Source organism: Alosa sapidissima, chromosome 8 (assembly GCF_018492685.1).
Source record: "Alosa sapidissima isolate fAloSap1 chromosome 8, fAloSap1.pri, whole genome shotgun sequence".
In the NCBI taxonomy this organism is placed as follows: domain Eukaryota; kingdom Metazoa; phylum Chordata; class Actinopteri; order Clupeiformes; family Clupeidae; genus Alosa; species Alosa sapidissima.
The window spans coordinates 29,314,577-29,342,348 of NC_055964.1; the positions used below are offsets into that span (position 1 = coordinate 29,314,577).

The 27,772-nt window shown below is 46.7% G+C and overlaps 4 protein-coding genes across 9 annotated transcripts in view; 2 read left to right on the top strand and 2 right to left on the bottom strand.

Annotated features, from left to right (window-relative positions):
- LOC121714945 (tripartite motif-containing protein 16-like) overlaps nt 1-27,772 on the top strand; it is a 1,397,702-nt gene that overhangs the window by 100,937 nt on the left and 1,268,993 nt on the right. The gene's annotated exons all lie outside the window — the stretch shown is intronic.
- LOC121714935 (neurofilament medium polypeptide-like) lies at nt 671-19,352 on the top strand. Of its 5 annotated transcripts, none has more exons than XM_042100177.1 (4): nt 671-1,772; nt 2,098-2,222; nt 2,577-3,546; nt 18,521-19,352. In XM_042100177.1, exons 1-4 carry the CDS (start codon nt 753-755, stop codon nt 18,950-18,952), a joined length of 2,547 nt encoding a protein of 848 aa, XP_041956111.1. In that variant the 5' UTR covers nt 671-752; the 3' UTR covers nt 18,953-19,352. The 5 variants fall into 5 exon arrangements, with proteins under 5 accessions (XP_041956111.1, XP_041956110.1, XP_041956109.1 ...); XM_042100176.1 differs by lacking the exon at nt 2,577-3,546 and having other exon boundaries at nt 17,356-18,697; nt 18,788-19,352; XM_042100175.1 differs by lacking the exon at nt 2,577-3,546 and having other exon boundaries at nt 17,356-18,649; nt 18,740-19,352.
- Nucleotides 7,456-12,591, bottom strand: LOC121714985 (neurofilament light polypeptide-like). The gene is made up of 4 exons (XM_042100263.1): nt 11,544-12,591; nt 11,019-11,143; nt 10,309-10,715; nt 7,456-8,154 (listed from the first exon to the last, which is right to left on the bottom strand). The coding sequence occupies exons 1-4, from the start codon at nt 12,546-12,548 to the stop codon at nt 7,994-7,996; spliced, it is 1,698 nt and encodes a 565-aa protein (XP_041956197.1). The 5' UTR covers nt 12,549-12,591; the 3' UTR covers nt 7,456-7,993.
- LOC121714983 (neurofilament light polypeptide-like) lies at nt 23,520-27,664 on the bottom strand. The gene is made up of 4 exons (XM_042100261.1): nt 26,660-27,664; nt 25,256-25,380; nt 24,612-25,018; nt 23,520-24,224 (listed from the first exon to the last, which is right to left on the bottom strand). Exons 1-4 carry the CDS (start codon nt 27,662-27,664, stop codon nt 24,031-24,033), a joined length of 1,731 nt encoding a protein of 576 aa, XP_041956195.1. The 3' UTR covers nt 23,520-24,030.

Sequence of the window (27,772 nt, forward strand, 5' to 3'; positions counted from 1 at the left end):
ATACCCCAGAGCTGGTGCTTTTAGCATACAAACCAAAGATTGTAGAACAGACCTCCGCTCAAGAATCTTTGATACAAACTGTGTGGTATGTACTGCTACTATCTGATATTCTAAATCAGCACTCCAGACACCGGGTGTGCTTAAAGGCAATCCATTATACAAATGAAATGGCTTAGTATTATTGATCAGAACTAACTAGCTGTCAAGTGTGGGCTCTCTGCTCATTGGAAGTGGGCCATTTATGCACATGGAGTCCTCCTTCGTTATTTTGTTTTATTCTGACATTTCTCAGCAGTGAGCTATCATCAGTCTTCTTAGACCGTGTTTCTGTTTCTGGATCATTTCACACCATAAGTAACTCAAAAAATAAATGTATGTGATACATTTTAATTTAGCATTTTTTATACTTTCTAGTAGCCTACCTGATAAAACAAACATTTTGAAGAGTTGAAAGGGTGACATGCTTTGAGGTTACTAAGTTACTTCCATTCTCGTAGGTGCCTAAAGTAGTTTCCCATTCGCACATTAAAAGGCAACCATCAGGAATTGTCTTTATCACCTCTCCAGCTTGAAAAAACCTGCCCTTCATCACTGTATTGATTTATGTAGACACGCAGCTGCGGCTCTATAAATACAGCGGAGCAGCAGTCCACTGCACTCCCCACACTCACCGCATTCTCACACTCGACATCTGGTCAGGACGCACCGGCACACGCACCATCTCCGCAGAGCACGCACACCGGGGCTGCACAATGGATGTCATCGGAGCTCCATCCCGCAGGAGAATGCTCGAGACTCGGAGCATCCGCTCATCCCCACCCGCCAGCCTAAGATCACACTCCTGGTCTCAGAGAAATCCGGGGTCCATGTCCATCTCTTACAAAAGAACTACCAAGGTGCCAGCCAGCAGGGCGTACCCGACCGCGTCCGCCGCAGTGTTCGCTTCGACAGATAGCCTGGAACTCTCATCCGGCGACCACACGCGCAACAACGAAAAGGAACAACTTCAAGGGCTGAATGACCGATTCGCCAGCTATATCGATAAAGTCCGGTATCTAGAAGAACAAAACAACCTGCTGGAGACTGAAATCCAAGAACTCCGGCAGAAAAAGTTCACACAATCACAACATAGTGATGCTTTCGACCAAGAGCTCAGCGAACTCCGCTCCGCGCTCGAGCAACTGCATAGAGAGAAAGCGCAGATCATTATTGATGCCGATAACGTCGAAGACGACATCCACCGTCTCAAAAACCGCTACGAGGATGAAGCCCGCTTTAGAGAAAAAATCGAGATGTCAATCCGGGAAATGAAGAAGGAAAAAGATGACTCGGATCTGATGAAGTTGGATCTGGAGAAAAAAGTTCAGTCCCTCCTGGATGAGGCAGACTTCTTGCGCAGTAACCACGAAGAAGAGGTCAACGAACTCCTCGCGCAGCTCCAGGAAGCTCAGGTCCCGGTAGACATGCGGGAGTATAGTAAAACGGACATCACCTCTGCGCTCCGAGAGATACGCGCGCAGCTGGACGGTCTCTCCTCCCAAAACTTGCTGCAGGCGGAAGAGGTGTTCCAGTGCCGCTACGCCAAACTCACGGATGCTGCGGACCAGAACAAGGACGCGATCAAATCTATCCGCGATGAGATAGCAGATTACCGCCGGCAGCTGCAAGTGAAGAACGTTGAACTAGAGGCTCTCCGCGGCACCAAGGAGTCCCTGGAGAGACAGCTGAATGACATCGAAGACCGGCATAACAACGACTTGGGCAGCTACCAGGTTAGTTTGGGCTGAGTGAAAATAATTGTAACACACTTCGGCACTTTAACATTTAAATATTTAAACATTTATCGTAAAGCACTATCCTGTTGAAATATTAGGGTAAACAATGTAAGCTGTATATTAAAGTGCGTAAAATAAAAAAGTGGAATAAAAATACAATATATGCATATGCATACAATGACAACAGCATAGACCTCAAGAAAGCAAGAAATAGCCATAGTCATAGTCATTTATTAATTTATGCAGGATGTATAAACAAAACGGAGAGCCCAGTGCTTGTGCCTGTGTTGCTGACGAGACTCTTCTCTTTCCCGTCCCCCAGGAGATGATTCATCAGCTGGAGCGGGAGCTGAAGGGCATGAAGGGTGAGATGGGTCGCCACCTCAGGGAATACCAGGACCTGCTCAACGTCAAGATGGCCCTGGACGCTGAGATCGCAGCCTACAGGTGAATCATGCAGTGCAATGATCATGCAGTGTTTTGACATGTGTTGTATACAGGTGAATCATCCTGCTGAATGATGCAGTGTGTTGACATGTGTTCCTAGAGTGTTCCTGTTGAAATGTTCTAAACCAATGCAAATAAGCCTAGTTTGAAATTCAAAATTAATCAGACTTAAACTAAATGTTCTACAAAATGTCAAATTTAATGGGGGGTTGTCCCCAAGTTACCATTAGCACAATGTTGTTTTCTGTGCCACCAGAAATGCCTTGGGAATGCATGTTTGTTTATGCTGTTGAAAGGGTCAATACAGGTCAATCACCCTGCATAGGTGTGATCACACCTCTTGTGTCTGTGTAGGAAACTCCTGGAGGGGGAGGAGACTCGCTTCAGGACATTTGCTGACTCTTTCCCAAGTCCCGCCTTCCCATACCGTCAGCCAATGACCTCCTCCAAAGGAAAGAAAGAAGACAAGGAGGCGGACCTTAACGATGACCTGGCTGCTGTAGCAGAGGAACTTCAGGCCGAGAAGGAGGAGGAGGACGTGGAGGAAGAGGTGGCTGTCTCCAAGGGACCCAAAGTGAGCGCTACTCCTCCTACAGGAGAGGAGGAGGAAGGTGATGAGGAAAAAGAAGGAGAGGGGGAGAAGGAGGAGGGTGGAGAGGAGGAGGAGGAGGGTGGAGAAGAGGAGGAGGAGGGTGGAGAAGAGGGAGAAGATGATGATGAGGGCGAGGAGGAAGAGTCTGAGATTGAGGAAACAGAACTGAGCAGTACCAAAGCCCAAAAAGCTGGTGCTGAACAAGAGGAGCAGGGAGGAGAAGAAGAGGAGAAAGAGACAGATGAGGGAAGAGAAGAGGAAGGAGGAGAGGAGGAAGAGAAGGCAGATGCTGACGGACAAGAAGAAGAAGACACCAGCAAAGGACCCAAAGAGGAGCAGGAGGAGGAGCAGAAGAGTCCCCACGAGACTCCTGGCAGTCCCAAAGAGGATGACCAGGAGGGGGATCAGAAGAGTCCTCCCAAGTCTCCTGGCAGCCCCAAAGAGGAGGAGCAGAAGAGTCCTCCCAAGACACCTAGCAGCCCCAAAGAGGAGGAGCAGAAGAGTCCTCCCAAGACACCTAGCAGCCCCAAAGAGGAGGAGCAGAAGAGTCCTCCCAAGTCTCCTGGTAGCCCCAAAGAAGAGGAGCAGGAAGAGAAGCTGAAGAGTCCCCCCAAGTCTCCTGGCAGCCCCAAAGAGGAGGAGCAGAAGAGTCCCCCAGAGACTCCTGGCAGCCCCAAAGAGGAGGTGCAGAAGAGTCCCCCCAAGACTCCTGGCAGCCCCAAAGAGGAGGAGGTCCTCACCCGCACTGTAGAAACCATCACCAATGGAGACAAGGTAGCGCCCAAGCCTGCCAAGAAGAGCAAGCCAGCAGAGGAGGCCAAAGACGCCAAGCCTGCCGCCAAGAAAGCAGGAAAGACATCCGCTCCAGCCGCTAAAGAAGTGAAGGAAAAGTAAACTGAGAGCAGGGCGAGAGTAAACAAAGTCAAAACCACTAAGACAAGCTACACAGCAAGAGACTATAACTGCATGTAATGCTGAGGATGGTGAGGGAGATTTGGGCAGTGTCAGGGACAGGAGCTATATGAGCGCTAATATGCATGAACACAATAAGACTTCAGAGCTTTCTGGGGAGAGTAGTGAGTGTGCTGAGAGGAGAGTCCAGAAAACATTTCAGGAAGACGCAAATGAAGTCAAAGACAGAGTTAAATTTATAGATAAATCTGAAAGGTGCAAGCTGTCCGTCATGTCCCAAAGGTGCTACTCTTTCAAACGTGTCGGTGACCTCTGGTCTGCTCTGACCCCACTGACCTGCCGGCTGTGCTATGCTGCAGACGCTTCCTGCCTTAATCGCGCCGCAAGCCCGGTGCGCCCAGCTATGAGATATACAAACACAAACACTGCTGTTTACAACTCCAGAGCAATATGGAAAAAACATTGCCTCAATAAAGCAATACAGATCTTCCCATCGTGGTGTGTGTGTGTCTCTGATAGGGGGATATTTGTGTCTACATGTGTTCAGTGACCTTTGGATATCTACTAATTTCTACTAATTCAATTATCATATAACATTGACATTAAACAATTTAGTTGACATTACTCTTATCCTTTAAAAATGTTGATAATTACTCCAGCAAAACGGATTTCTGTAAAGATATAGCTATATAAAGTAAAGTAAAGATAAAGCTATATTTCCCCCTCTGCTGGAGAAGTTGAGCATAATCCTATTTCAAACTGTGGAAAATGGTCATGATAAAGCACATGGATTTGTTTACAAGCTAGCGAAACGGTTAGCATAAGTTTGGAAGAACAATGTGGATGTTACAAGGTAAGAAACACGATTTAAAACGAGTTTCTTATTTCTCACTTCTCTTACCGGGATGGTAGTCCCAATGTTGCAAGGTTGGTTATCTGCCTGGGGACGCTAGGGGGAACGGGGAATGTCACATTTTCACCGGAACAGGTCATTTAACCATCCAAATGATTTCTAAACGGGTTTATTAAGTTGAAATAGTTGCCAAGTTCCCCTTTAACTTTGGTGTGCTTAAAAGTGAAAAAAAAAAAAAAATAACTCATTATTTAGGATGACTCTTACTTACCCTAAATAATCTAGTTTGGCCTCTAGTATTGCCATAAACTGGATATGATATGTCACTCAACACCTGATCTAACCTGACAAATGATCTAACCTGACACCATGAACAGATGATACTGATAGATGATATTTACTTTAAAGGAACGCCAACATTTTGGAAAAAAAGCTTAGTCACTGTCTCCGCTACAGTTAGATAAGATGCATACCCTTCTCGTCTGTGCGTGCAGTAAGTCAGTCTGAAGCACCCAGTGTTAGCATAGCTTAGCACAGTTCATTGAGGTGGGCAGTTCCAACTACCCAAAAGTGATAAAGTGATCGCACTATAACTTTTGGGGAGATGGTGAATAAGCTAATTTCCCAATTAGTTGGCGTGTTCCTTTAAGGCTACTATGTGGTTAAATGATAAAGTTTACAACATAGAGCCAGTATATTGCTGTAATGAATGTCAGTGTTGAAAAGTACCTAGTTTTAGAGGTTATGGGCAAATGCCACTTTCTTGCTTTAATGATTATTAGGCTATCAGACTTCCAATAGTAGCCTACAAAATGCTGCAGTCAGACTCCTAACAGGCACTAAGAAGAGAGAACACATCACACCTGTCATGGCTCAGTAAAGTTTATTGTTTTAAAGGCCTTGATGGACGGAGCCAGCAACACAAAATTGGCACTCCTCACTTTCCCACATGCCACTCCGGTTGAGAACCACAGACATGGGAACCCTTTTGTATTTTTCCATCACATCTTTAGAAGCCACACTAAATATATACCGTATTTTCCGGACTATAAGTCGCTCCCGTGTATAAGTCGCATCAGTCAAAAAATGCGTCATGAAGAGGAAAAACCATATATAAGTCGTGCTGGACTATAAGTTATTTAGACATTTATTTCACAAAATCCAAGACCAAGAACAGACATTTAATCTGGAAAGTAAAGTTATTCAACTACACAATAGCACACAGAACAACAGGCTGAATAGGTGTAGGTATGTTAATGTAGCACAGTTATTCAGCTACACTATTTAGCCAGCTTGATGTTGGTTAGCTTGGTGACAAGGACATTAAAATGTCGGTTCCTGGTTGCACAGTCTCCTTTCTGCCAGATGTGGAATATTAACGATGACTAGACGTTTGTTTGCTTACCCTTGTTTGAACTGCCGTTGTCCTTTGCTGTGTAATTTGTTAACTAGATGCTAATAATTAGCAAAATGCTAGCAGTTGGCTGTGTTGAACATGGGAAGTAGAAGAAGCTGAATAGGCTAAGTTAACATAACAAGCCAGCGAGTCACAAGCCTAGAGCACCCTCTCGCGGCTGTAGACGATAATGTTACCTTGGTTCATGCAGAGATTAATGTCAAGTCAACAGGAATTAACATTTAACAATATGTTAAATTATATTTTGATATATACACCTGACTATAAGTCGCCAAACTACAAACTGCGACTTATAGTCTGGAAAATACGGTAATCAAGTCAAGACACTTTTATTTATATATATTTAAATAACTGCATTTAAAACCTTCATTTACAAGAAAGATGTGTTTGTTGCTGCACTTCGGGAAAACAATTTGGTAAGAGTTTAATGCACCAATTTAAGCTTCATTTTACTGCTGGTTACGCCCCAGGATGTCATAAACATATGATCTATGCTAGGCTGGAGCAAAAAGTGGTATCGCCAGACTCAGAAAATGGCTAGATGAACTGGAAAAAGGTAAAAATCAATTGTTTAACTCAAGGGCAGGTGGAAAATAAGTGAAATTCCCCAAATAAGTTTACTTCAAATGTCAAGGAAACCAGTTTATCTTAGAAGTAATGTGTGTTGAGTAGTCTTGAGAGTCACATGCTATAACGCCAAATGATGTTGTATATACAGTTCGGGAGGAGCCCATAGGTTTGATTGACAGCCATCACTCACCCAACTTCCATTTGTAGGAGATCATTAAACCCTCATTACCTAGCCTAGAAATCTAGACGCGCCCCTAGCGGCTAGGGCTAGTCTAGCAACCCTAGCGGCTAGGGCTAGTCTAGCAACTCTCCGTTGGCTTGTGAGCTCCAGAAATCGAAACTTAATCAGGCCAATGAAATCGTGTATAGTCGTTAGGTGGGCTTAACATAATGATTGATGGCAGAGTTGCAACGGTTTGGCGTGAATTCCCTGCTACTTGAAAACAAATAAGATGGATGTTGCTGTTGGCGAACAGTGTGACACGAGTTCAGCTTTTATTAAGTTGGCAAACATTTGAATTAGCCAACTAGCTCCGCTGGTGGGAAAAGCATGGGACTCATAGCGCTGCCGCTGTCCATTTCCCTATTAGCTCGAAGCTCATATTACCCCTTATCTATAGGGGATATCAGCTCATATTACCCCTTATATATAGGGGATATCAGCTCATATTACCCCTTATCTATAGGGGATATCAGCTCATATTACCCCTTATCTATAGGGGGTGTCAGCAGACATCACTAGCATGTGAACTCTGTTACTGTCATCCCATGACCACGGCCTGCTACCAAGCCTAATATGCTTATTCTCAGTACTCAGTGTAAAGCAATTCAATGGACGAACTAGTGAACTGACTCACTTAATTCATTCATAATGACACTTGGACCAAAGTGAAGTGAAGCAGTTTAAGACTTTATTTGTACATCATCATGGTCCCTTTCTGAAGGATTCTAAGGCATTTGGATCATGTTTTAAGCACACTTGTGTTAAGGTTACAGGCAGGTTTTGGCTCCAAACTCGTAAGCTAGTAACTGCATTGCCTGGAGGATTGCTCAGCCTCTTTACACACAGAAAAAGCAGTCACACTCTTACTCACAGCTAAGGTCACACACCTCCTGCGTAGACAAATGAAACCGTCACACACACACACTGGCGGCCCATGCATACACTCAGCACCAGATCCTGGTAGGGGTCTTGCTTACAGCCACAATGTTGGTTTGCATTTGGAGTTGGACATTCATAATGATGACAGCAGTGTGTGTGTGTGTGTGTGTGTGTGTGTGAGTGTGTTTGTGTGTGTGTGTGTGTGTGTTTATGTGTTTGTGTTTTTGTGTGCATGTGTGTGTGTGCACGCGAGTGTTTAGGAGAGATGTGTTGAGAATGCCATTCATTAAAGTCACTTAGCACCGTGGGTCTGGATGCATCTGGTCTACTTTTTCTTTGGTTTAGTTTCTGCTTCACTCTTCTTCTCCTCCTCTGGACTCTTCTTGTCCTCTCCTTTCTCCTCCTCCTCTTCTTCATCTCCTCCCTCTTCCTCCTCTCCTCCCTCCTTCTCTCCCTCTTCTCCTCCTTCAGCATCTTCCTCCTCTTCTCCTGCCTCCTCTTCCTCAGCACCTGCGTCCTCTGTTGGGGAAAGAAACACAAAGTGCTTTAAACCCAGTCATTCCATGTCATATCATCTCATGGAACTCTCAGACTGAACATGGATGGGGTCTCATGATGATATTTGTTTGTTTGTTCACTCATAAATATAAACACAGCACATGATGAGACTTTTGGTGCTGTGAGGGAATTTACATGTTTAATGTATGAGGTCTAATTACATGTTTAATGTATGAGGTCATAGATCAGTGTATGAGATATGTGAATAAAGCACTCATAGACAGGGTTGGGTCAGATTACTTTGAAATGTAATCCATTACTGACTACAAATTACATGGTAATTTGGTAATCATGGTAATCAGTAACGTAATCAGTTGGATTACCAAAAACATGTAACGTAATCTGATTACTTTAGGATTACTTTTAGATTACTTCAATAAATATGCCCATTAAGTAAAAGACACCACCACAGAATTGATGAAAGAAGTCTTATTCTCTTTTTCTCCACTCTTCTCTAAACATGCACAACTCAGCTTAACCTTTATAAAGGCACACCTGGACAAAGAATTTAGCTTTCGCTTTTTTTGACCCAGGAACATGGCCTGAGATTGGCATAAAAAAGGGAAGCATTAAACCCAAATGACACCATTTCAATTGTGGGGGTGAGAAAATTATTATTTTGGGATGTTTTTCAACCAGGGGGGCCTGGTGACTTTCTCAAAGTAAACAGTAACACTAAAACAAGAGGCTACATTAAGATTAGGAGGAAAAGATCAGGCAGTGTGCCGAGAGACCTGCCCCAATAGTATGTAAGTTAGTAGTGAGTATATCTTTTGATCCCGTGAGGGACATTTGGTCTCTGCATTTACCCCAATCCGTGAATTAGTGAAGTCGAACCGGCAAGCCCAAAAGCCGAAGCCCTAACCAGTAGGCCATGGCTGCCCCAAAAGGCAGCATTTGAATGTTAAGCCACACAATGATCCAAAACATACAGCCAAACAAGGCAAGGAATGGTTAACAGAGAACAATATCAACATTTTAGAGCGAACCTCAATATGTCAAAAAAGTGAGCACAAGGCCAAAGTGATGGCAAATAATTGTTCCTGCCTCAGAAACCAGATTGCTGCTAAAAAGGTGCAGTCTACAATCATTGTGGAGACATGAAGAGGCTTGGTGGGTATTATGAACCATTTTGAGAGCTGTGGTGGTAAAAATAGATGTTTCCAGTGATTGTTTAAAAAGGGTATAAATAATTTTGAACAAGCAATTTTTCATAAAAATGTTAAAAAAGATAAAAACATTCCATGTTATTCCATGTTTTTACCACATTGTCTTGTAACCTTTTGGCATGTGCAAGTGTAATTTTAAAGGAACCATATGTAAGAAATGTATTAATCATAAATTAATCATAAAATGGCCCTGATATGTCACTAGACATTAAGAAATCATGTTCATTTCAAATACTTATATCACTGACAACAGTAGTCCAGCCAGGATATTGTCATTTTTAAAATGATGTTGCAGCCCTCAACTGATGTTGATGTGTTTTGTCATGTCATGTTGTGTTTTGGCCTGATGCGCCACCCTCTACCTATCTACTAATCACGAAGTCAGTAGTGTTTCGGCATCCGGGTTGGCAACCTCGAGTCAGGGGGGAGGGGATACACTGCTCTACAGTAATTTAAAGGTGATTGCAGTACCAGTTTTGGCCACAATCTTACATATGGTTCCTTTAAGTAAGAACAGACATATTGGTCAAGAGAAAATCAATATTTGCCAGGGGTATAAATATTTTTGTTCTTAACTATATCTTAAAAAAGTCTAAAAAGTGAAAGACTTGTCAAATTAAAAGATAGCTAGGCTATCATAAAAAAGTTGCATTGTTTGCATGATAAAATGTAATCAGGTAATCCCCAACAATGTAACTGTAATCTGATTACACAATTTTTTTATTGTAATCTGGGCTGATTATAGTTACTTGATTTTTGTAATCTGATTACGTAATCCAGATTACATGTAATCCGTTACTACCCAACCCTGCTCATAGATGACTATATGAGATCTGTAAATATAACACTCGTAGATGATGTCTGTGGTATGAGAGGATCACTCGTGTGATGCACATGAGATTTTGTCACTCACCCTCTCCTTCTCCCTCCTTCACTTCCTGTGCCTCTTCCTCACCCTCTCCCTCTTCCTCCTCTTCCTCTTTTTCGTCTTCATCACCTTCTCCCTCATTTCCTCCCTCCTCTTCCTCCTCCTTCTCCTCTTCTTCCTCTTCCTCCTTCTCCTCCTCCTCCTCCTCCTCCTTCGCTGGGCTGGCCTCGGCCTGTTGAGCCCGGCTGGAGGTTATCAGGTCGTCGCTGAAGAGAGAGGAGCTGAGGAGGCGTGTTCCCAGCAGGTAGGGGGCGCCAGAGCTCAGGCTGGCCTGCACGGAGAAGACGGGCCGGCCAAAGGAGGGTGTGGATGAGATGGTGTGTGAGAAGACGCTGGACATGCCCCCGACTCCACCCACATTGAAGCGTGTCTCCTCCCCCTCCAGCAGCTTCCTGTGGGACAGAGAGAGAGAGAGAGGGAGAAAGAGAGAGAGAGAGAAAGAGTGTGTGTAGGAGAGAAAGAGAGAGGGAGAAAGAGAGAGGGAGAGAAGAGAGGGAGAGAGAACAAGATAGAAGGACAGAGGGAGAGAAGAGTTTTAGAATACTATGGAACATTTTCATAGACTTCACAGAGCTTGTGAGTTTTTCATTGGTTGTTTTCAGAAACTCTACTAAACACAAAGAGATTCTGACCTGATGGACCTTGCACTGGTGTTTACCACCCTGTATGGGACTGCTGTGTTGCGCATGACTGACCTGTAGGCGGCGATCTCAATGTCCAGAGCCATCTTGACGTTGAGCAGGTCCTGATATTCCTTCAGGTAGCGTGCCATCTCGTTCTTCATGCTCCTCAGCTCATCTTCCAGCTGGGCAATCACGTCCTGGTGGGGACACAGAGGGGACGAGGATGGACAGAGATGGAGAAGGAGAGAAAGATGGACAAATATGACAAAACAGAGATAAAGTAACAATAACGTAAACAAGATGGAGAACTCGTCCTGCACTGAGCTGACCTCTGAAGTCCCCCAATATCACACACACACGCACACACACACATACAGGCGCACGCACACACATACACTGGCATGTCTATCATAGTCATCATGTGGTTCCAGTGGTCCCTACCTGCAATTTGACATGTCTGAAGTGATCCTTATCTGCATCTACAGTATTTACCACTTCCTGGCTGCACATTAGGAAATGGTAAATACATGCTACATACTTACTTCATGTCTCTGGCGGTTCATATCTGCATGCTAGCATGTCCTTGTCTGTTCTTACCTGCATGTTGGTGACCTCGGCGCTCTGTCTGTCCTCGGCCTCCAGGAGCTGCTGCTCCAGTGCGTGGTTGAGACTCTGGCACGCCTGAATCTCCAGGTCGCGGGCTTTCAGCAGGCGTCGGAACTCACCCGCCTCATCGCGGGCCAGACGGATGTCATCGGAGTGGCGGGCCGTGGTCTCGGCCATAGTGCTGACCTTTGAGCGGAACCACTCCTCGGCGGACTGCATGTTCTGCTGCGCCAGGCGTTCGTACTGGCCCCTGATGTCACGCAGCGCGACCGACAGGTCCGGCTTGGCCACCTCTGTCTCCACGGAGACCTGGGAGCTGTAGCGGAGCTGGGCCTGCAGCTCGGTGATCTCGCCCTCGTGCAGCCGCTTGAGGAAGGCCATCTCGTCCAGCAGCATGTCCAGACGCTTCTCCTCCTCGGCTCGGCCCAGCGCCGCCTCCTCCGCCCCCTTACGCGCCTCCACCAGCCGGCCCTCGGACTCCTGGCGCGTCAGAACCTCGTTCTCGTAGCGGCCCTGCAGCGCCCTCAGGGCCTCCTCCAGCTGCCGACGGCGCTCCTGCGCGGCCTGACGCTCCTCCCGCGCCTGCTCCACGGCCGCGCGCAGCGCACGGACCTCCTGCTCGTAGATGGAGCGCAGGCAGGTGGGCTCACCATGGCGCTGTCGGAGCGCCTGCAGCTGGGCCTCCAGCGCCCGGTTCTGCTGCTCCAGGTGGTGCACGCGCTCGATGAAGCCGGCGAAGCGGTCGTTCAGCTCCTGCAGCTGCGCCTTCTCGGCCGTGCGCACGGCCTTCAGCTCCGAGCTCACCTGCGCCGCCTGGCCCAGGTCCAGCTCGCGGCCCGACGACGCGGTCAGCGCGTAGTGGGGGGTGGAGTAGGAGGTGAAGACGGAGCGGGAGCGAGACGGACCCCCGTAGCCACCGCTGCCACCGCTGCTGCGCAGCACCACCCTGCGGCGGTGGGAGGAGGGGAAGAAGGGGTCGAAGCCCAAAGAAGCCATGACAGCGTCGGGAGATCAGCCGTGCGGGAGACCAGAGAGATGACTGACACCAGAAAGGGAGAAAAGAGCAGAGAGAGATGAACACACACAGATGTTGAGGGGGTCTGTGCCTTCAGAGCTGCAGTGCAGGTCCCTTTTATAGCTGCAGTTGGGAGGAGACTGACGCAGGGAGGGGTCTTTACAGACTCTTATCATCATCAGGAGACCAGCCAGAGGGGAGGGAGGGAGGGAGAGACAGAGGGAGGGGAAGAAAGAGAGAGAGGGGGTGGAGAGAGAGAGGAGGGAGGGAGAGGTCAGTGAGTACAGAGAAGGAGCATTTGGACTCGGGAGAGAGTTTGAGTAATGCGCTGTCCTGCGCTGATGGTTCACTAGCTGCTCACTCTCTCTCTCTTTCTCCTCTCATCTCTGTGTGTGCATCCTGCATTTTGTCAGCATCTAGTTGTGCATGTGTGTGTGTTTAGCAAATGTGTGTGTGTGTGTGTGTGTGTGTGTGTGAGTATGACCACCTGGATTTGCGTCTTTTGCGTGTTTAGTAAGTATGTGTGTGTGTTTAGTAGGAGTGTATGTGTGTGTGTGTGTGTGTGTGTGTGTGTGTGTGTGTGTGTGTGTGTGCGTGTGTGTGTGTGTGTGCGTGACCTCATGAGTCTTGTCCCCTTGTGGGTCTGACTCAGCAGGTGCTGCCACCTGTATTGACTCTGCTTCCCCACTGAATACTTCCTGACACCACACCACACCCACACACTGACACTCACAAACACACACACACAGCCATAAGCACATGAGCTTGCGGTTTCCATGGGAACAGAATTCAGGGTGTTTCCTCTTCAAAGGTTAACTCATTCATCTCAATGGAGCTGAAACGACCCTAACCTGGCACCAAACTGAACCCCAGAATCAAATTCAGACCCAAACCTGAACCTAACCAATAAGGCTCATGTCAGTCACTCAACCCACACCTGAACCCTAACATAGCCTCCCGCAGCCACAACTCACACCTGAACCCCAACATTATAATATCATCACTGCTGAACTGCTTTGCACTGCTTAACTAACATCCAGGACGCACATAAATTAAATGTATTTCTAGGATAGGCTACAGGTCAGATTTACTATGTTTATGGTTCATTAATAGGTACATCATACATCATACAATACATACATCAGTGTGTCATCATTTTTCATTCTGCCTGATAAAATACACATTTTTAAGAGTTGAAAGGGTGACATTTGAGGTTACTAAGTTACTTCCATTCTCGTAGGTGCCTAAAGTAGTTTCCCATTCGCACATTAACAGGCAACCATCAGGAATTGTCTTTATCGCCTCTCCGACCTTAAAAAAAACCTCCCCTTCATCACTGTATTGATTTATGTAGACACGCAGCTGCGGCTCTATAAATACAGCGGGGCAGCAGTCCACTGCATCTCCCCACACTCACCGCATTCTCACACTCGACATCTGGTCAGGACGCACCGACAGACGCACCATCTCCGCAGAGCACGCACACCGGGGCTACACAATGGATGTCATCGGGGCTCCATCCCGCAGGAGAATGCTCGAGACTCGGAGCAACCGCTCATCCCCACCCGCCAGCCTAAGATCACACTCCTGGTCTCAGAGAAATCCGGGGTGCATGTCCATCTCCTACAAAAGAACTACCAAGATGCCAGCAAGCAGGGCGTACACGACCGCGCCAGACAGTCTGGAACTCTCATCCGCATTCAATGGTGACCACATGTGCAACAACGAGAAGGAACAACTTCAAGGGTTGAATGACCGATTCTCCAGTTATATCGATAAAGTCCGGTATCTGGAAGAACAAAACAACCTGCTGGAGACTGAAATCCAAGAACTCCGGCAGAAAAAGTTCACGCAGTCGCAACTTAGTGATGCTTTCGACCAAGAGCTCGGCGAACTCCGCTCCGCGCTCGAGCAACTGCATAGAGAGAAAGTGCAGATTATTATTGATGCCGATAACGTCGAAGACGACATCCACCGTCTCAAAAACCGCTACGAGGATGAAGCCCGCTTTAGAGAAAAAATCGAGATGTCAATCCGGGAAATGAAGAAGGAAAAAGATGACTCGGATCTGATGAAATTGGATTTGGAGAACAAAGTTCAGTCCCTCCTGGATGAGGCAGACTTCCTGCGCAGTAACCACGAACAAGAGGTCAACGACCTCCTCGCGCAGCTCCAAGAGGCTCAAGTCCCGGTAGACATGCGGGAATACAGTAAAACGGACATCACCTCTGCGCTCCGAGAAATACGCGAGCAGCTGAACGGTCTCTCACCCCAAAACTTTCTTCAGGCGGAAGAGGTGTTCCAGTGTCGCTACGCCAAACTCACGGACGCTGCAGACCAGAACAAGGACGCGATCAAAACTGTCCGCGATGAGATCGCAGATTATCGCCGGCAGTTGCAGGTGAAGAACGTGGAACTGGAGACTCTCCGCGGCACCAAAGAGTCCCTGGAGAGACAGCTGACTTACATCGAAGACCGGCATAACAACGACTTGGGCAGCTACCAGGTTAGTTTGGGCTCATTGAAAATAATTGTAACTTCGACACTTTAACATTTAAATATTTAAACATTTATCAGTAAAACACTATCCTGTTGAATCAGTCTGCATATTGAAACGCACAAAATAAAAAAAATGCACAGGCAGGGCTGTCGTGGATGCTAAGCGGAAGTAAACGCAGTTTATCCACCTCTGAAATGTCAGAAATAGAGTTTATCCACCTCTTATTAGAGTTCATCTACCTCTCAAAAGAGTTTATTCACCAATTGCAACTTTTAACATTCAAAATTCACACTGTATTATCCACATTCACAATATGTACAATCATCAACACTCTAGGCACCATGTGATTCCACTGGCATTGTTATAAACATTGGACAATAATCTTCACCTTCAATACAAAATTGTTCTGAATTCCTTTAAAAAAAAATCTGATACCACATGGCGCAGTCCACCTTATCGTGATCACAAAATTCATAGTTTACCCACCTCTTATTTTACCACTACACCCCTGTGTGCATGCATACAATATATGCATATGCATACAATGAAAACAGCATAAACTTAGTAAGAAATAGTCATAGTCATAGTAATTTATTTATATATGCAGGAAGTAGCTAAGGTAGAGGTGCGCACATCCAAAACGCAGGTGCAGGACAAAAGGGCCAGACAATAAAAAAATAAAAAAATTGAATGTCCGCACACTTGCTCCCGTTTTGCTTTATCTTTTATTTCACCAAATATATGCAGGAAGTATAAACAAACCAGAGAGCACACCCGCTTCTGCCTAAATTATAATATAATAGAATAGAATAGAACAGAATAGAATATACTTTATTGTCATGCCTATGGAATGTTTTATTTTGAGACAAAATTAAATAAATAAATGAAATATGAAATAAATACATAAAAGATAAAATATAAATACTACATATTGACATTGCCATCCATACGATCTTGCAATGGCCATAAAATAAATAAATAAGTCAGTCACCCATCAAGGCAAGACCTAGGCAGGATCTAGCCCCTGATTTGTTGCTGCCTGCAGCCTAGCGACCCATCACCTGCCTATGACAACTCTGCCCGGATCCCTGGCCGTCTGCCGACCCACCACATGCCCTTTGACAACTCCCTTCCCCTGGACAATTCCAACGCTGGACTATTTGCACTTTCTGTCACTAAATCATGATTAATGCATTATCATACCGGATACGTAATCATCCCACCTTTTGTAACTTTCACCTCAGGTGCTTTAAACACCATGTCCTATTCTCTACACCTGACTATCATATGCATTTGTCATGTATACAGACCTTACTGTCCTGTATTGACCCTAGGCAGATGGGTCAGGCCCTTGAGTCGTGCATCTGCTCGAGGGAGATCTCCAATACTAGGGAGTTTTTCCTCACCCCTGTTACCCATGGGCCTTCTTCCTTTCTTTTCTTTTTTCTCTGATTGCCTACATTCTGAGACACAAAGCGCCATGATACATGTGTAATGTTTTGGCGCTCTATAAGTGCAATATATTGTATTGAATTGAATTGAAAAACATCAAACTTGGTGGGCATGACGGGCGGTTGCTATGATGATCGGAATAAAGTTACTCATTGACAGAAGCTAAAAGCTAGTGCTAACAGCGAGAACCTAGCCGTTTTTATTCAGAAAGATTCTGTTGCTTACTGGCTGAAAGATGTCGGGATGTAAAAGCTAGTGCTGTCGAAAGATGTGTTGCTGATGAGACTCTTCTCTTTCCCGTCTCCCAGGAGATGATTCATCAGCTGGAGCGGGAGCTGAAGGGCATGAAGGGTGAGATGGGTCACCACCTCAGGGAATACCAGGACCTGCTCAACGTCAAGATGGCCCTAGACGCTGAGATCGCAGCCTACAGGTGAATCACCCTGCTGAATGATGCAGTGTTTTGACATGTGTTATACAGGTGAATCACCCTGCTGAATGATGCAGTGTGTTGACATGTGTTGTACAGGTGAATCTCTTTGCTGAATGATGCAGTGTGTTGACATGTGTTGTACAGGTGAATCTCTTTGCTGAATGATGCAGTGTGTTGACATGTGTTGTACAGGTGAATCTCTTTGCTGAATGATGCAGTGTGTTGACATGTGTTGTACAGGTGAATCTCTTTGCTGAATGATGCAGTGTGTTGACATGTGTTGTACAGGTGAATCTCTTTGCTGAATGATGCAGTGTGTTGACATGTGTTGTACAGGTGAATCTCTTTGCTGAATGATGCAGTGTGTTGCATAAGTGTGTTCACACCTCCTGTGTCTGTGCAGAAAACTACTGGAGGGGGAGGAGACTCGCTTCAGGCCATTTGCTGACTCTTTCCCAAGCCCCGCCTTCCCATACTGTCAGCCAATGACCTCCTCTAAAGGGAAGAAGGAAGACAAGAAGGCGGACCTGAACGATGACCTGGCTGCTGTAGTGGAGGAACTCCAGAAGGAGGAGGAGGCCGTGGAGGAAGAGGTGGCTGTCTCCAAGCGACCCAAACTGAGCGCTACTCCCCCTACAGGAGAGGAGGAGGAGGGTGGAGAAGAGGGAGGTGAAGAGGGTGAGGGAGAGGAAGAAGAGTCTGCTCTTGGGGAAACACAACTGAGCAGTACCAAAGCTCAAAAGGCTGGTGCTGAAGAAGAGGAGGAGGAAGATGAAGCACAGGAGTCAGGAGAGAAAGACAAAAAGAGTGACTCAGAGGGAGAGGAAGGAGAACAGGCAGGTGACAAGAAAGAGGTGAAGGAGGCAGCAGCACCTGAGCAGAAGCAGGAGGATCAGGTGGAGGAGCTGAGGAGTCCCCCAAAGACTCCTGGCAGCCCCAAAGGGGAGGAGCAGAAGAGTCCTCCCATGACACCTAGCAGCCCCAAAGAGGAGGAGCTGAAGAGTCCCCCCAAGTCTCCAGGCAGCCCAAAAGAGGAGGAGCAGAAGAGTTCTCCCAAGTCTCCTGGCAGCCCCAAAGAGGAGGTGAAGAGTCCCCCCAAGTCTCCAGGCAGCCCAAAAGAGGAGGAGCAGAAGAGTCCCCCCAAGACTCCTGGCAGCCCCAAAGAGGAAGAGCAGAAGAGTCCCCCCAAGACACCTAGCAGCCCCAAAGAGGAGGTGCAGGAGAAGGAGCTGAAGAGTCCCCCTAAGTCTCCTGGCAGCCCCAAAGAGGAGGAGCAGAAGAGTCCCCCCAAGACTGCTGGCAGCCCCAAAGAGGAGGAGCAGAAGAGTCCCCCCAAGACACCTGGTAGCCACAAAGAGGAGGAGCAGATAAGTCCCCCCAAGACACCTAGCAGCCCCAAAGAGGAGGTGCAGGAGAAGGAGCAGAAGAGTCCTCCCAAGACACCTGGCAGCCCCAAAGAGGAGGAGCAGATGAGTCCCCCCAAGACACCTAGCAGCCCCAAAGAGGAGGTGCAGGAGAAGGAGTTGAAGAGTCCCGCCAAGACTCCTGGCAGCCCCAAAGAGGAGGAGCTGAAGAGTCCCCCCAAGTCTCCTGGCAGCCCTAAAGAGGAGGTGCAGAAGAGTCCCCCCAAGTCTCCTGGCAGCCCCAAAGAGGAGGAGCAGAAGAGTCCCCCCAAGACTCCTGGCAGCCCCAAAGAGGAGGAGCTGAAGAGTCCCCCCAAGTCTCCTGGCAGCCCCAAAGAGGAGGTGCAGAAGAGTCCCCCCAAGTCTCCTGGCAGCCCCAAAGAGGAGGAGCAGAAGAGTCCCCCCAAGACTCCTGGCAGCCCCAAAGAGGAGGAGGTCCTCACCCGCACTGAAGAAACCATCAGCAATGAAGACCAGGTGGCGGCCAAGCCTGCCAAGAAGAGCAAGCCAGCAGAGGAGGTCAAAGACTCCAAAACCACCGCCAAAAAAGCAGGAAAGACATCTGCCCCAGCCGCTAAAGAAGTGAAGGAGAAGTAAACTCAGAGAAGGGCGAGAGTAAACAAAGAGTCAAAACCACTAAGACAAGCTCCACAGCAAGAGACTATAACTGCATGTAATGCTGAGGATGGTGAGGGAGATTTGGGCAGTGTCAGGGACAGGAGCTATATGAGCGCTAATATGAAGCCAGAGGCACATTCAATTTAGTGATAAATCTCAAAGGCGCAAACTCTCCGTCAAGTCCCAAAGGTGCGACTCCCTCAAACGTGTCGGTGACCACTGACCTGCCGGCTGTTCTACGCTTCCCGCCTTAATCGCGCCGCAAGCCCGGAACGCTCAGCTGTGAAACATACAAACACAAACACAAACACTGCTGTTTACAACTCCAGAGCAATATGGAAAACCCATTGCCTTAATAAAGCAATACAGATCTTCCAAGCATGGTGTGTGTGTGTCTCTGATAGGGGGATATTTGTGTCTGCACGTGTTCAGTGACCTTTGGGTTTCTACTCATTTTTACTAATTCAATTATCATATAACATTGACAAACAATTTAGTGACATAACTCTATCCTTTAACAGTGTGGATAATCTAAGTACAATAAAGTTATCATTACTCCAGCAGATCTCACTTCTGTCAAGACTAATTGTAACATCAACTTAAACAAATTAGATGATTTGCTTAACTTTTGTGAGCTTATAAGTGAAAAAAAACTTATTTAACTTATTAACTAAGAGTGACCCTTACATGCCCTAAATAATCTAGTGTGGCCATAAACTGAATGTGATACTGTGATGTTTTACTTACCTGATCTAACCAGAAACAAGTATATAAGTATAAGTTCATATACTCTTTTGATCCCGTGAGGGAAATTTGGTCTCTGCATTTATCCCAATCCGTGAATTAGTGAAACACACTCAGCACACAGTGAACACACAGTGAGGTGAAGCACACACTAATCCCGGCACAGTGAGCTGCCTGCAACAACAGTGGCACTGGGGGGAGCAGTGAGGGGTTTGGTGCAGGGTCGGACTGGGAACAAAGTTCGGCCCTGACAATTTTCTCCTGGACCGGCCCACCACTGGACCGAACCCCCCCCCCCCAAACACACACACACATAGCCTACACACACACACACAAGCCCACCGATACCAAAATCCCCCCCTGATTCCCCCCCATAAATAACAAACACACAGTATCATGCAACACTTCATAAACTGAACCCAAACATTTAGATTTGGACCTATAGGTTATTATAATCACAATAACACGGGGGTCCGGGGGGTCTCTCCGGGATTTTTTTTTTTAAATTCTGGTTGCTAATCACACCATTTTAAAGTGATTTGAGAGGGACAGGATTCAGGGATAGGCTACTAAAGATATGCTCATCTTCTGTCTGTCTCACGTCATGTTACCCCATACATTAAACCACATGTCACTGCTTGACTAAATGAAAAATATAGGCTACTGAACATACATGGAGATCGTCATAGTTGACAGAAATTACGATTTGTGCCAACATGTTGTAGAAACACAACTACAGCCTTTATGCCTATTTGGTTATAGTCAGCGATTCACATTAACTGTAGGCTATCACCACAAGTGTATACTAAACGTTTTTGCCCAAGTTTGTGTGCCGTCATCACATTTTGCAAAATTAGGCTACCTTCGTTACTAACCTACCAGTTGATACTTTTTACGTGCATCGACTCGCGATTGATTGTGCATCTAATGTAACACTCGGTGGAGAGACTTCCACTTTCCAAGTTTCACTTTCACTGTCGTTGTGAGCTAAAAGGCTACTATATGGGAAATACTTTGAAGTTCCTTTTGAGTCCAAACATGAATAGGTTTTCTTTAACCTGTGCTACACTTTTACACCAAATTGTGCGAAAATTCTAGGCTACCCGGAGTTTTTTTTTATGTTGACAGACAAACCGCACTACAGTAGCCTACATGGTGCAGTAAATGGAAGCTCTTGGTAGCGCGTGCAACTAACGTCTATAAAAACAATATATTTATGGAATAAAACTAGACACCTCTGATTGCTGTTTACGGTTAAACTGCGATGATGTGAACACCAGCCAGCGGAGGGCACTTTTAGAGCCTAGAATACCAGCATGGACTAATCTATATTTCCCCACAAACCAAGCGGCTGCTTGGACAAATCCACTTGAGGGGTGGGGCAGGGGGGCGCGATCGTAACACACACTGAACCTGTCATGAAGAGGCTAAAATGATTGACCTGTCACCCACCAATCCAAATGGATGCAACTGCATTTATAGGCTAGGCCTAGGTCTACATGACGGGCCGCAAATAGGCTAAATAACTTTTTTTTTTTTTTTTTTTTAAATCCCCCGGAGGTCACCGGCCCACCGAGCATTTGCCCGGTTGTACAGATTACCATTCCGAGCCTGGTTTGGTGCCTTGCTCAAGGGCACTTCAGCCGTGCCTACTGGTCGGGGTTTGAACTGGCAACCCTCCGGTTACAGGTACGAAGCGCTAACCAGTAGGCCACAGCTGCCCCAACAAGTAATGGCAGATACCATACACAGGTGTTATTGTTGATAGATGACATTTATTTTAAGGCCACTTTGTAGTTAATTTAAAGGACACTTTGTGCTCTAAGCGATGCCACACATTTTTTAGGCTAAAACATTTTATGTCACTTACAGTGTTGCCACAGTTACCTTGAAAAAGTAATCTGATTACTGATTACTCCTTTAAAAAGTAACTTAGTTACTTTACTGATTACTTGATTTTAAAAGTAACTAAGTTCGATTACATGTTACTTTATTAGTTACTTTTAGCAGCTGCCGACAACACCCCCACCACCTCAACATAAAAATGATAAACGGTTTTGCCGATACTCACTATACTGGAAGTGCATTTTAACAGTAATGTCAACAATGTATAGCAGACATCCCAACCTAACCTACTTAGATACTGAAATTCAGATGTTTGTTCGATAATGTCTAGTCAGTACACCAAATAAGGAAGGCCTATTGATAGAAATTGTGATAGTAAAATATTTAGATTTTGGTAGTTTGGCCTTTTCATGTAGCCTTGGCAACTAGCCATCTAGTATAGGCCTGAGTAATATGCAAATGAAATTACACTTGTTAAACTCACCTCAACAAGTCTTTTGCAATCATTTAACCCGCCGTGAGCAATGCTAAAGTCACTGTTACAAACAGTGCAGTGTGCAAGACTTATGTTCTACTCTTATGAAACAATTGGGTACACTTTTGTGTAGTCTGATGTGAAATGGGTCTTAAATGTTCCTTTTTGAGGGGCACTGACTCTGCCATAACGCTCCTGTTCCTAGATACACTGACTGATTAATTAAGTTAATAAGAGATATAAGCCTTCCTACACTGAAAACTGATTGGTTGATTTAGCAAAACAGACCAGGATGCTCTCTGTCTTGGATGCGCTTCAGGGACACACGCACCACTCCCCTCTCTCTCCCTCTCCGTTGTGTGCGTGTTAAACTCAGATGCACGCGCGATTTGAAGTCCGGTCTGGCTTACGTGCTCTTGTTCGCTCTAGGTTCCAGGAGATTTTAACAGCACGCAGTGGGAGTCAATGGGAGAAATCACTAGCAGTTACACATTACACATTCATTTTAAAATCAGATGAGATTCAGCTGAACACAGTTCCATCAAACTAATTCGCCCTCAATTTCCTGATGTTGACAACAAACTTGCCTGGTAGCTAACATTCAATGTTAGCATAATTAGCTTGCTAACTAACCAACTTTATATTGTTATATGGGCTTATTCATAATGTACATTAGCCAACCCAAATAAGCTATTCAAACAGCTATTCTTTTCCAAATATGGTCTTTGGTCTTTATAATTTGTCTTTTTAAGTTTAGCTTTTTGAGGCAACCAGTTTATCTTTGAAGTAATGTCAGTGTTTAGCCTTGAGAGTCACATGCCATAACACCAAATTATGTTTTATATACAAAGTTCAGGAGGAGCCCTTAGGTTTGATTGACAGCCATCACTCACCCAACTTCCATTTGTAGGAGATCATTAAACCCTCCTTACCTGCTCACTACATCAAGCTCTGGAGTTGCAAAGCCGTCTCCCTTTCTCCATTTCCCTATTAGCTCGAAGCTCATATTACCCCTTATCTATAGGGGATTTCAGCTCATATTACCCCTTATCTATAGGGGATATCATAGGGGATATCAGCTCATATTACCCCTTATCTATAGGGGATATCAGCTCATATTACCCCTTATCTATAGGGGATATCAGCTCATATTACCCCTTATCTATAGGGGATATAAGCTCATATTACCCCTTATCTATAGGGGATATCATAGGGGATATCAGCTCATATTACCCCTCATCTATAGGGGATATCAGCTCATATTACCCCTTATCTATAGGGGATATCAGCTCATATTACCCCTTATCTATAGGGGGTGTCAGCAGACATCACTAGCATGTGAACTCCATTATTGCAATCCCACGACCACGGCCTGCTTCCAAGCCAAATATGCTTATTCTCAGTACTCAGTGTAAAGCAATTCAATGGACGAACTAGTGAACTGACTCACTTCATTCATTCATAATGACACTTGGAGCAAAGTGAAGTGAAGCAGTTTAAGACTTTATTTGTACATCATCATGGTCCCTTTCTGAAGGATTCTAAGGCATTTGGATCATGTTTTAAGCACACTTGTGTTAAGGTTACAGGCAGGTTTTGGCTCCAAACTCGTAAGCTAACTGCATTGCCTGGGGGATTGCTCAGCCTCTTTACACACAGAACAAGCAGTCACACTCTTACTCACAGCTAACAGTTGTTGCGTAGACAAATGAAACCATCACACACAAACACACACTGGAGGTCCATGCATACACTCAGCACCAGCTCCTGGTAGGGTTCTTGCTTACAGCCACAATGTTGGTTTGCATTTGGAGTTGGACATTCATAATGATGACAGCAGTGTGTGTGTGTGTCTGTGAGTGTGTGTGTGTGTGTATGTGTGTGTATTTTTGTGTGCATGTGTGTGTGTGTGTGCACGCGAGTGTTTAGGAGAGATGTGTTGAGATGCCATTCATTAAAGTCACTTAGCACCGTGGGTCTGGTTGCATCTGGTCTACTTTTTCTTTGGTTTAGTTTCTGCTTCACTCTTCTTCTCCTCCTCTGGACTCTTCTTGTCCTCTCCTTTCTCCTCCTCCTCTTCTTCATCTCCTCCCTCTTCCTCCTCTCCTCCCTCCTTCTCTCCCTCTTCTCCTCCTTCAGCATCTTCCTCCTCTTCTCCTGCCTCCTCTTCCTCACCACCTGCGTCCTCTGTTGGGGAAAGAAACACAAAGTGCTTTAAACCCAGTCATTCCATGTCATATCATCTCATGGAACTCTTAGACTTAACATGGATGGGGTCTCATGATATTTGTTTGTTTGTTCACTCATAAATATAAACACAGAACATGATGAGACTTTTGGTGCTGTGAGGGAATTTACATGTTTAATGTATGAGGTCTAATTACATGTTTAATGTATGAGGTCATAGATCAGTGTATGAGATATGTGAATAAAGCACTCGTAGATGAATATATGAGATCTGTGAAAATAACACTCGTAGATGAATATATGAGATCTGTGAATATAACACTCGTAGATGATGTCTGAGGTATGAGAGGATCACTCGTGTGATGCACATGAGATTTTGTCACTCACCCTCTCCTTCTCCCTCCTTCACTTCCTGTGCCTCTTCCTCACCCTCTCCCACTTCCTCCTCTTTTACATCTTCATCGCCTTCTCCCTCATCTCCTCCCTCCTCTTCCTCCTCCTTCTCCTCCTCTTCTTCCTCTCCCTCCTTCTCCTCTTCCTCCTCCTCCTCCTCCTTCGCTGGGCTGGCCTCGGCCTGTTGAGCCTGGCTGGGCGTTATCAGGTCGTCGCTGAAGAGAGAGGAGCTGAGGAGGCGCGTTCCCAGCAGGTAGGGGGCGCCAGAGCTCAGGCTGGCCTGCACAGAGAAAATGGGCCGGCCAAAGGAGGGTGTGGATGAGATGGTGTGTGAGAAGACGCTGGACATGCCCCCGACTCCACCCACATTGAAGCGTGTCTCCTCCCCCTCCAGCAGCTTCCTGTAGGACAGAGAGAGAGAGAGAGGGAGAGAGAGAGAAGGAGAAGGAGAGAGAGAGAGAAAGAGTGTGTGTAGGAGAGAAAGAGAGAGGGAGAGAGGGAGAACGTTCAGAAACAGCAGATGTAAAACATTCTCACAAACAAGTTCACAGAGCTTGTGAGTTTTTCACTGGTTGTTATCAGAAACTCTACTAAACACAAAGAGTTTCTTTCCTGATGGACTGTGGCGCATGACTGACCTGTAGGCGGCGATCTCGATGTCCAGAGCCATCTTGACGTTGAGCAGGTCCTGATATTCCTTCAGGTAGCGTGCCATCTCGTTCTTCATGCTCCTCAGCTCATCTTCCAGCTGGGCAATCATGTCCTGGTGGGGACACAGAGGGGACGAGGATGGACAGAGATGGAGAAGGAGAGAAAGATGGACAGATGGAAATATGACAAAACAGAGAGATAAAGTAACAATAAAGTAAACAAGATGCAGAACTCGTCCTGCACTGAGCTGACCTCTGAAGCCCCCCAATATCACACACACACACGCACACACACACACACACACACAGGCGCGCGCACACACACACGTGCGCACACACACACACACACACACACATACACACACACACACACACACACACACGCACACACACACACACACACACGCACACAAACACACACAGTAGCGGTACTCGAGATGTAAAAAAAATTCTGGGGGGGTGGATTTAACATTTAGGGACAGATCATTTGTGCTGATTTCAACGCATATGGTGGGAGACAAGTAGTGTACCCTTTTGACTATTGTTTAAGCACAAATATTCTCCAATGTTTTCTCAGTTAGCCTTTTAAAATGATATCAGATTAGTAAACAGAATGCGCCTTTGCAACACTGGATGGATGGTTGCTGATAATGGGCAATGTAGATATTGCATTAAAGATCAGCCATTTCTTTCTACAACAGTCCAGAACCCTTTTGCAATTATGTAAGCACATAATGTGATCTGAAATCTGCTGCCCTGATTAAAATAAACAATGCAAATGATCTCAGCTGGTATTCTGTCTATGGAGTGGAATGGAAATGTCTAAGTCTCTGCAAATGTTTGACTGGTAGTGTATATCTATTGGGAATTCATCAAAACAATGGCATTATGGTTGTGTTAGAATGAATAGACAGTCAAGCCTACCGTAGCCTACCGTCAAGTTAGGGGTTTGTGGATAATTCAATATTTGCAAAAACTAAATGCTGAAATAGAGGTAATATGTCCACATTCATTGACAAAATCACAGAGGATGGGAAGGGGGGATGGCCGTTTTAGAAGGGGGATGATTTTGACCATCTTTATTTCAAAGGGGGATGCCATCCCCCCTCATCCCCCCTCAACTCAAGTACTGCTCAGTAGTCATTCCCAACTCTCTGCAGTCTGCCACTCTTTCCCCACCTGTATGCTGGCATGTCTATCATAGTTATCATGTGGCTCTAGTGGTCCCTACCTGCAAGTTGACATGTCTGCAGTGGTCCCTATCAGCATCTACAGTATTTACCACTTCCTGGCTGCACATTAGGAAATGGTAAATACATGCTACATACAGTATTTACTTCATGTCTCTGGCGGTTCATATCTGCAAGCTGGCATGTCCTTGTCTGTTCTTACCTGCATGTTGGTGACCTCGGCGCTCTGTCTGTCCTCGGCCTCCTGCAGATGCTGCTCCAGTGCGTGGTTGAGGCTCTGGCACGCCTGAATCTCCAGGTCACGGGCTTTCAGCAGGCGTCGGAACTCTCCCGCCTCATCGCGGGCCAGACGGATGTCATCGGAGTGGCGGGCCGTGGTCTCGGCCATAGTGCTGACCTTTGAGCGGAACCACTCCTCGGCGGACTGCATGTTCTGCTGCGCCAGGCGTTCGTACTGGCCCCTGATGTCACGCAGCGCGACCGAGAGGTCCGGCTTGGCCACCTCTGTCTCCACGGAGACCTGGGAGCTGTAGCGGAGCTGGGCCTGCAGCTCGGTGATCTCGCCCTCGTGCAGCCGCTTGAGGAAGGCCATCTCGTCCAGCAGCATGTCCAGACGCTTCTCCTCCTCGGCTCGGCCCAGCGCCGCCTCCTCCGCCCCCTTACGCGCCTCCACCAGCCGGCCCTCGGACTCCTGGCGCGTCAGAACCTCGTCCTCGTAGCGGCCCTGCAGTGCCCTCAGGGCCTCCTCCAGCTGCCGACGGCGCTCCTGCGCGGCCTGACGCTCCTCCCGCGCCTGCTCCACGGCCGCGCGCAGCGCACGCACCTCCTGCTCGTAGATGGAGCGCAGGCAGGTGGGCTCACCATGGCGCTGTCGGAGCGCCTGCAGCTGGGCCTCCAGCGCGCGGTTCTGCTGCTCCAGGTGGTGCACACGCTCGATGAAGCCGGCGAAGCGGTCGTTCAGCTCCTGCAGCTGCGCCTTCTCGGCCGTGCGCACGGCCTTCAGCTCCGAGCTCACCTGCGCCGCCTGGCCCAGGTCCAGCTCGCGGCCCGACGACGCGGTCAGCGCGTAGTGGGGGGTGGAGTAGGAGGTGAAGACGGAGCGGGAGCGAGACGGACCCCCGTAGCCACCGCTGCCACCGCTGCTGCGCAGCACCACCCTGCGACGGTGGGAGGATGGGAAGAAGGGGTCGAAGCCCAAAGAATCCATGACAGCGTCGGGAGATCAGCCGTGCGGGAGACCAGAGAGATGACTGACACCAGAAAGGGAGAAAAGAGCAGAGAGAGATGAACACACACAGATGTTGAGGGGGTCTGT

Coding starts and splice junctions, on each gene's coding strand:
- LOC121714935 (XM_042100172.1), top strand. CDS start 753: ATGGATGTCATCGGAGCTCCATCCCGCAGGAGAATGCTCGAGACTCGG. Junction 1,773..2,097: donor ACGACTTGGGCAGCTACCAG/GTTAGTTTGGGC, acceptor CCCGTCCCCCAG/GAGATGATTCATCAGCTGGA. Junction 2,223..17,355: donor GCTGAGATCGCAGCCTACAG/GTGAATCATGCA, acceptor GTGTCTGTGCAG/AAAACTACTGGAGGGGGAGG.
- LOC121714985 (XM_042100263.1), bottom strand. CDS start 12,548: ATGGCTTCTTTGGGCTTCGACCCCTTCTTCCCCTCCTCCCACCGCCGC. Junction 11,144..11,543: donor CCGAGGTCACCAACATGCAG/GTAAGAACAGAC, acceptor TGTCCCCACCAG/GACGTGATTGCCCAGCTGGA. Junction 8,155..10,308: donor GAAGGAGGGAGAAGGAGAGG/GTGAGTGACAAA, acceptor AGGAGGCAGGAG/AAGAGGAGGAAGATGCTGAA.
- LOC121714983 (XM_042100261.1), bottom strand. CDS start 27,664: ATGGATTCTTTGGGCTTCGACCCCTTCTTCCCATCCTCCCACCGTCGC. Junction 25,381..26,659: donor CCGAGGTCACCAACATGCAG/GTAAGAACAGAC, acceptor TGTCCCCACCAG/GACATGATTGCCCAGCTGGA. Junction 24,225..24,611: donor GAAGGAGGGAGAAGGAGAGG/GTGAGTGACAAA, acceptor TTTCCCCAACAG/AGGACGCAGGTGGTGAGGAA.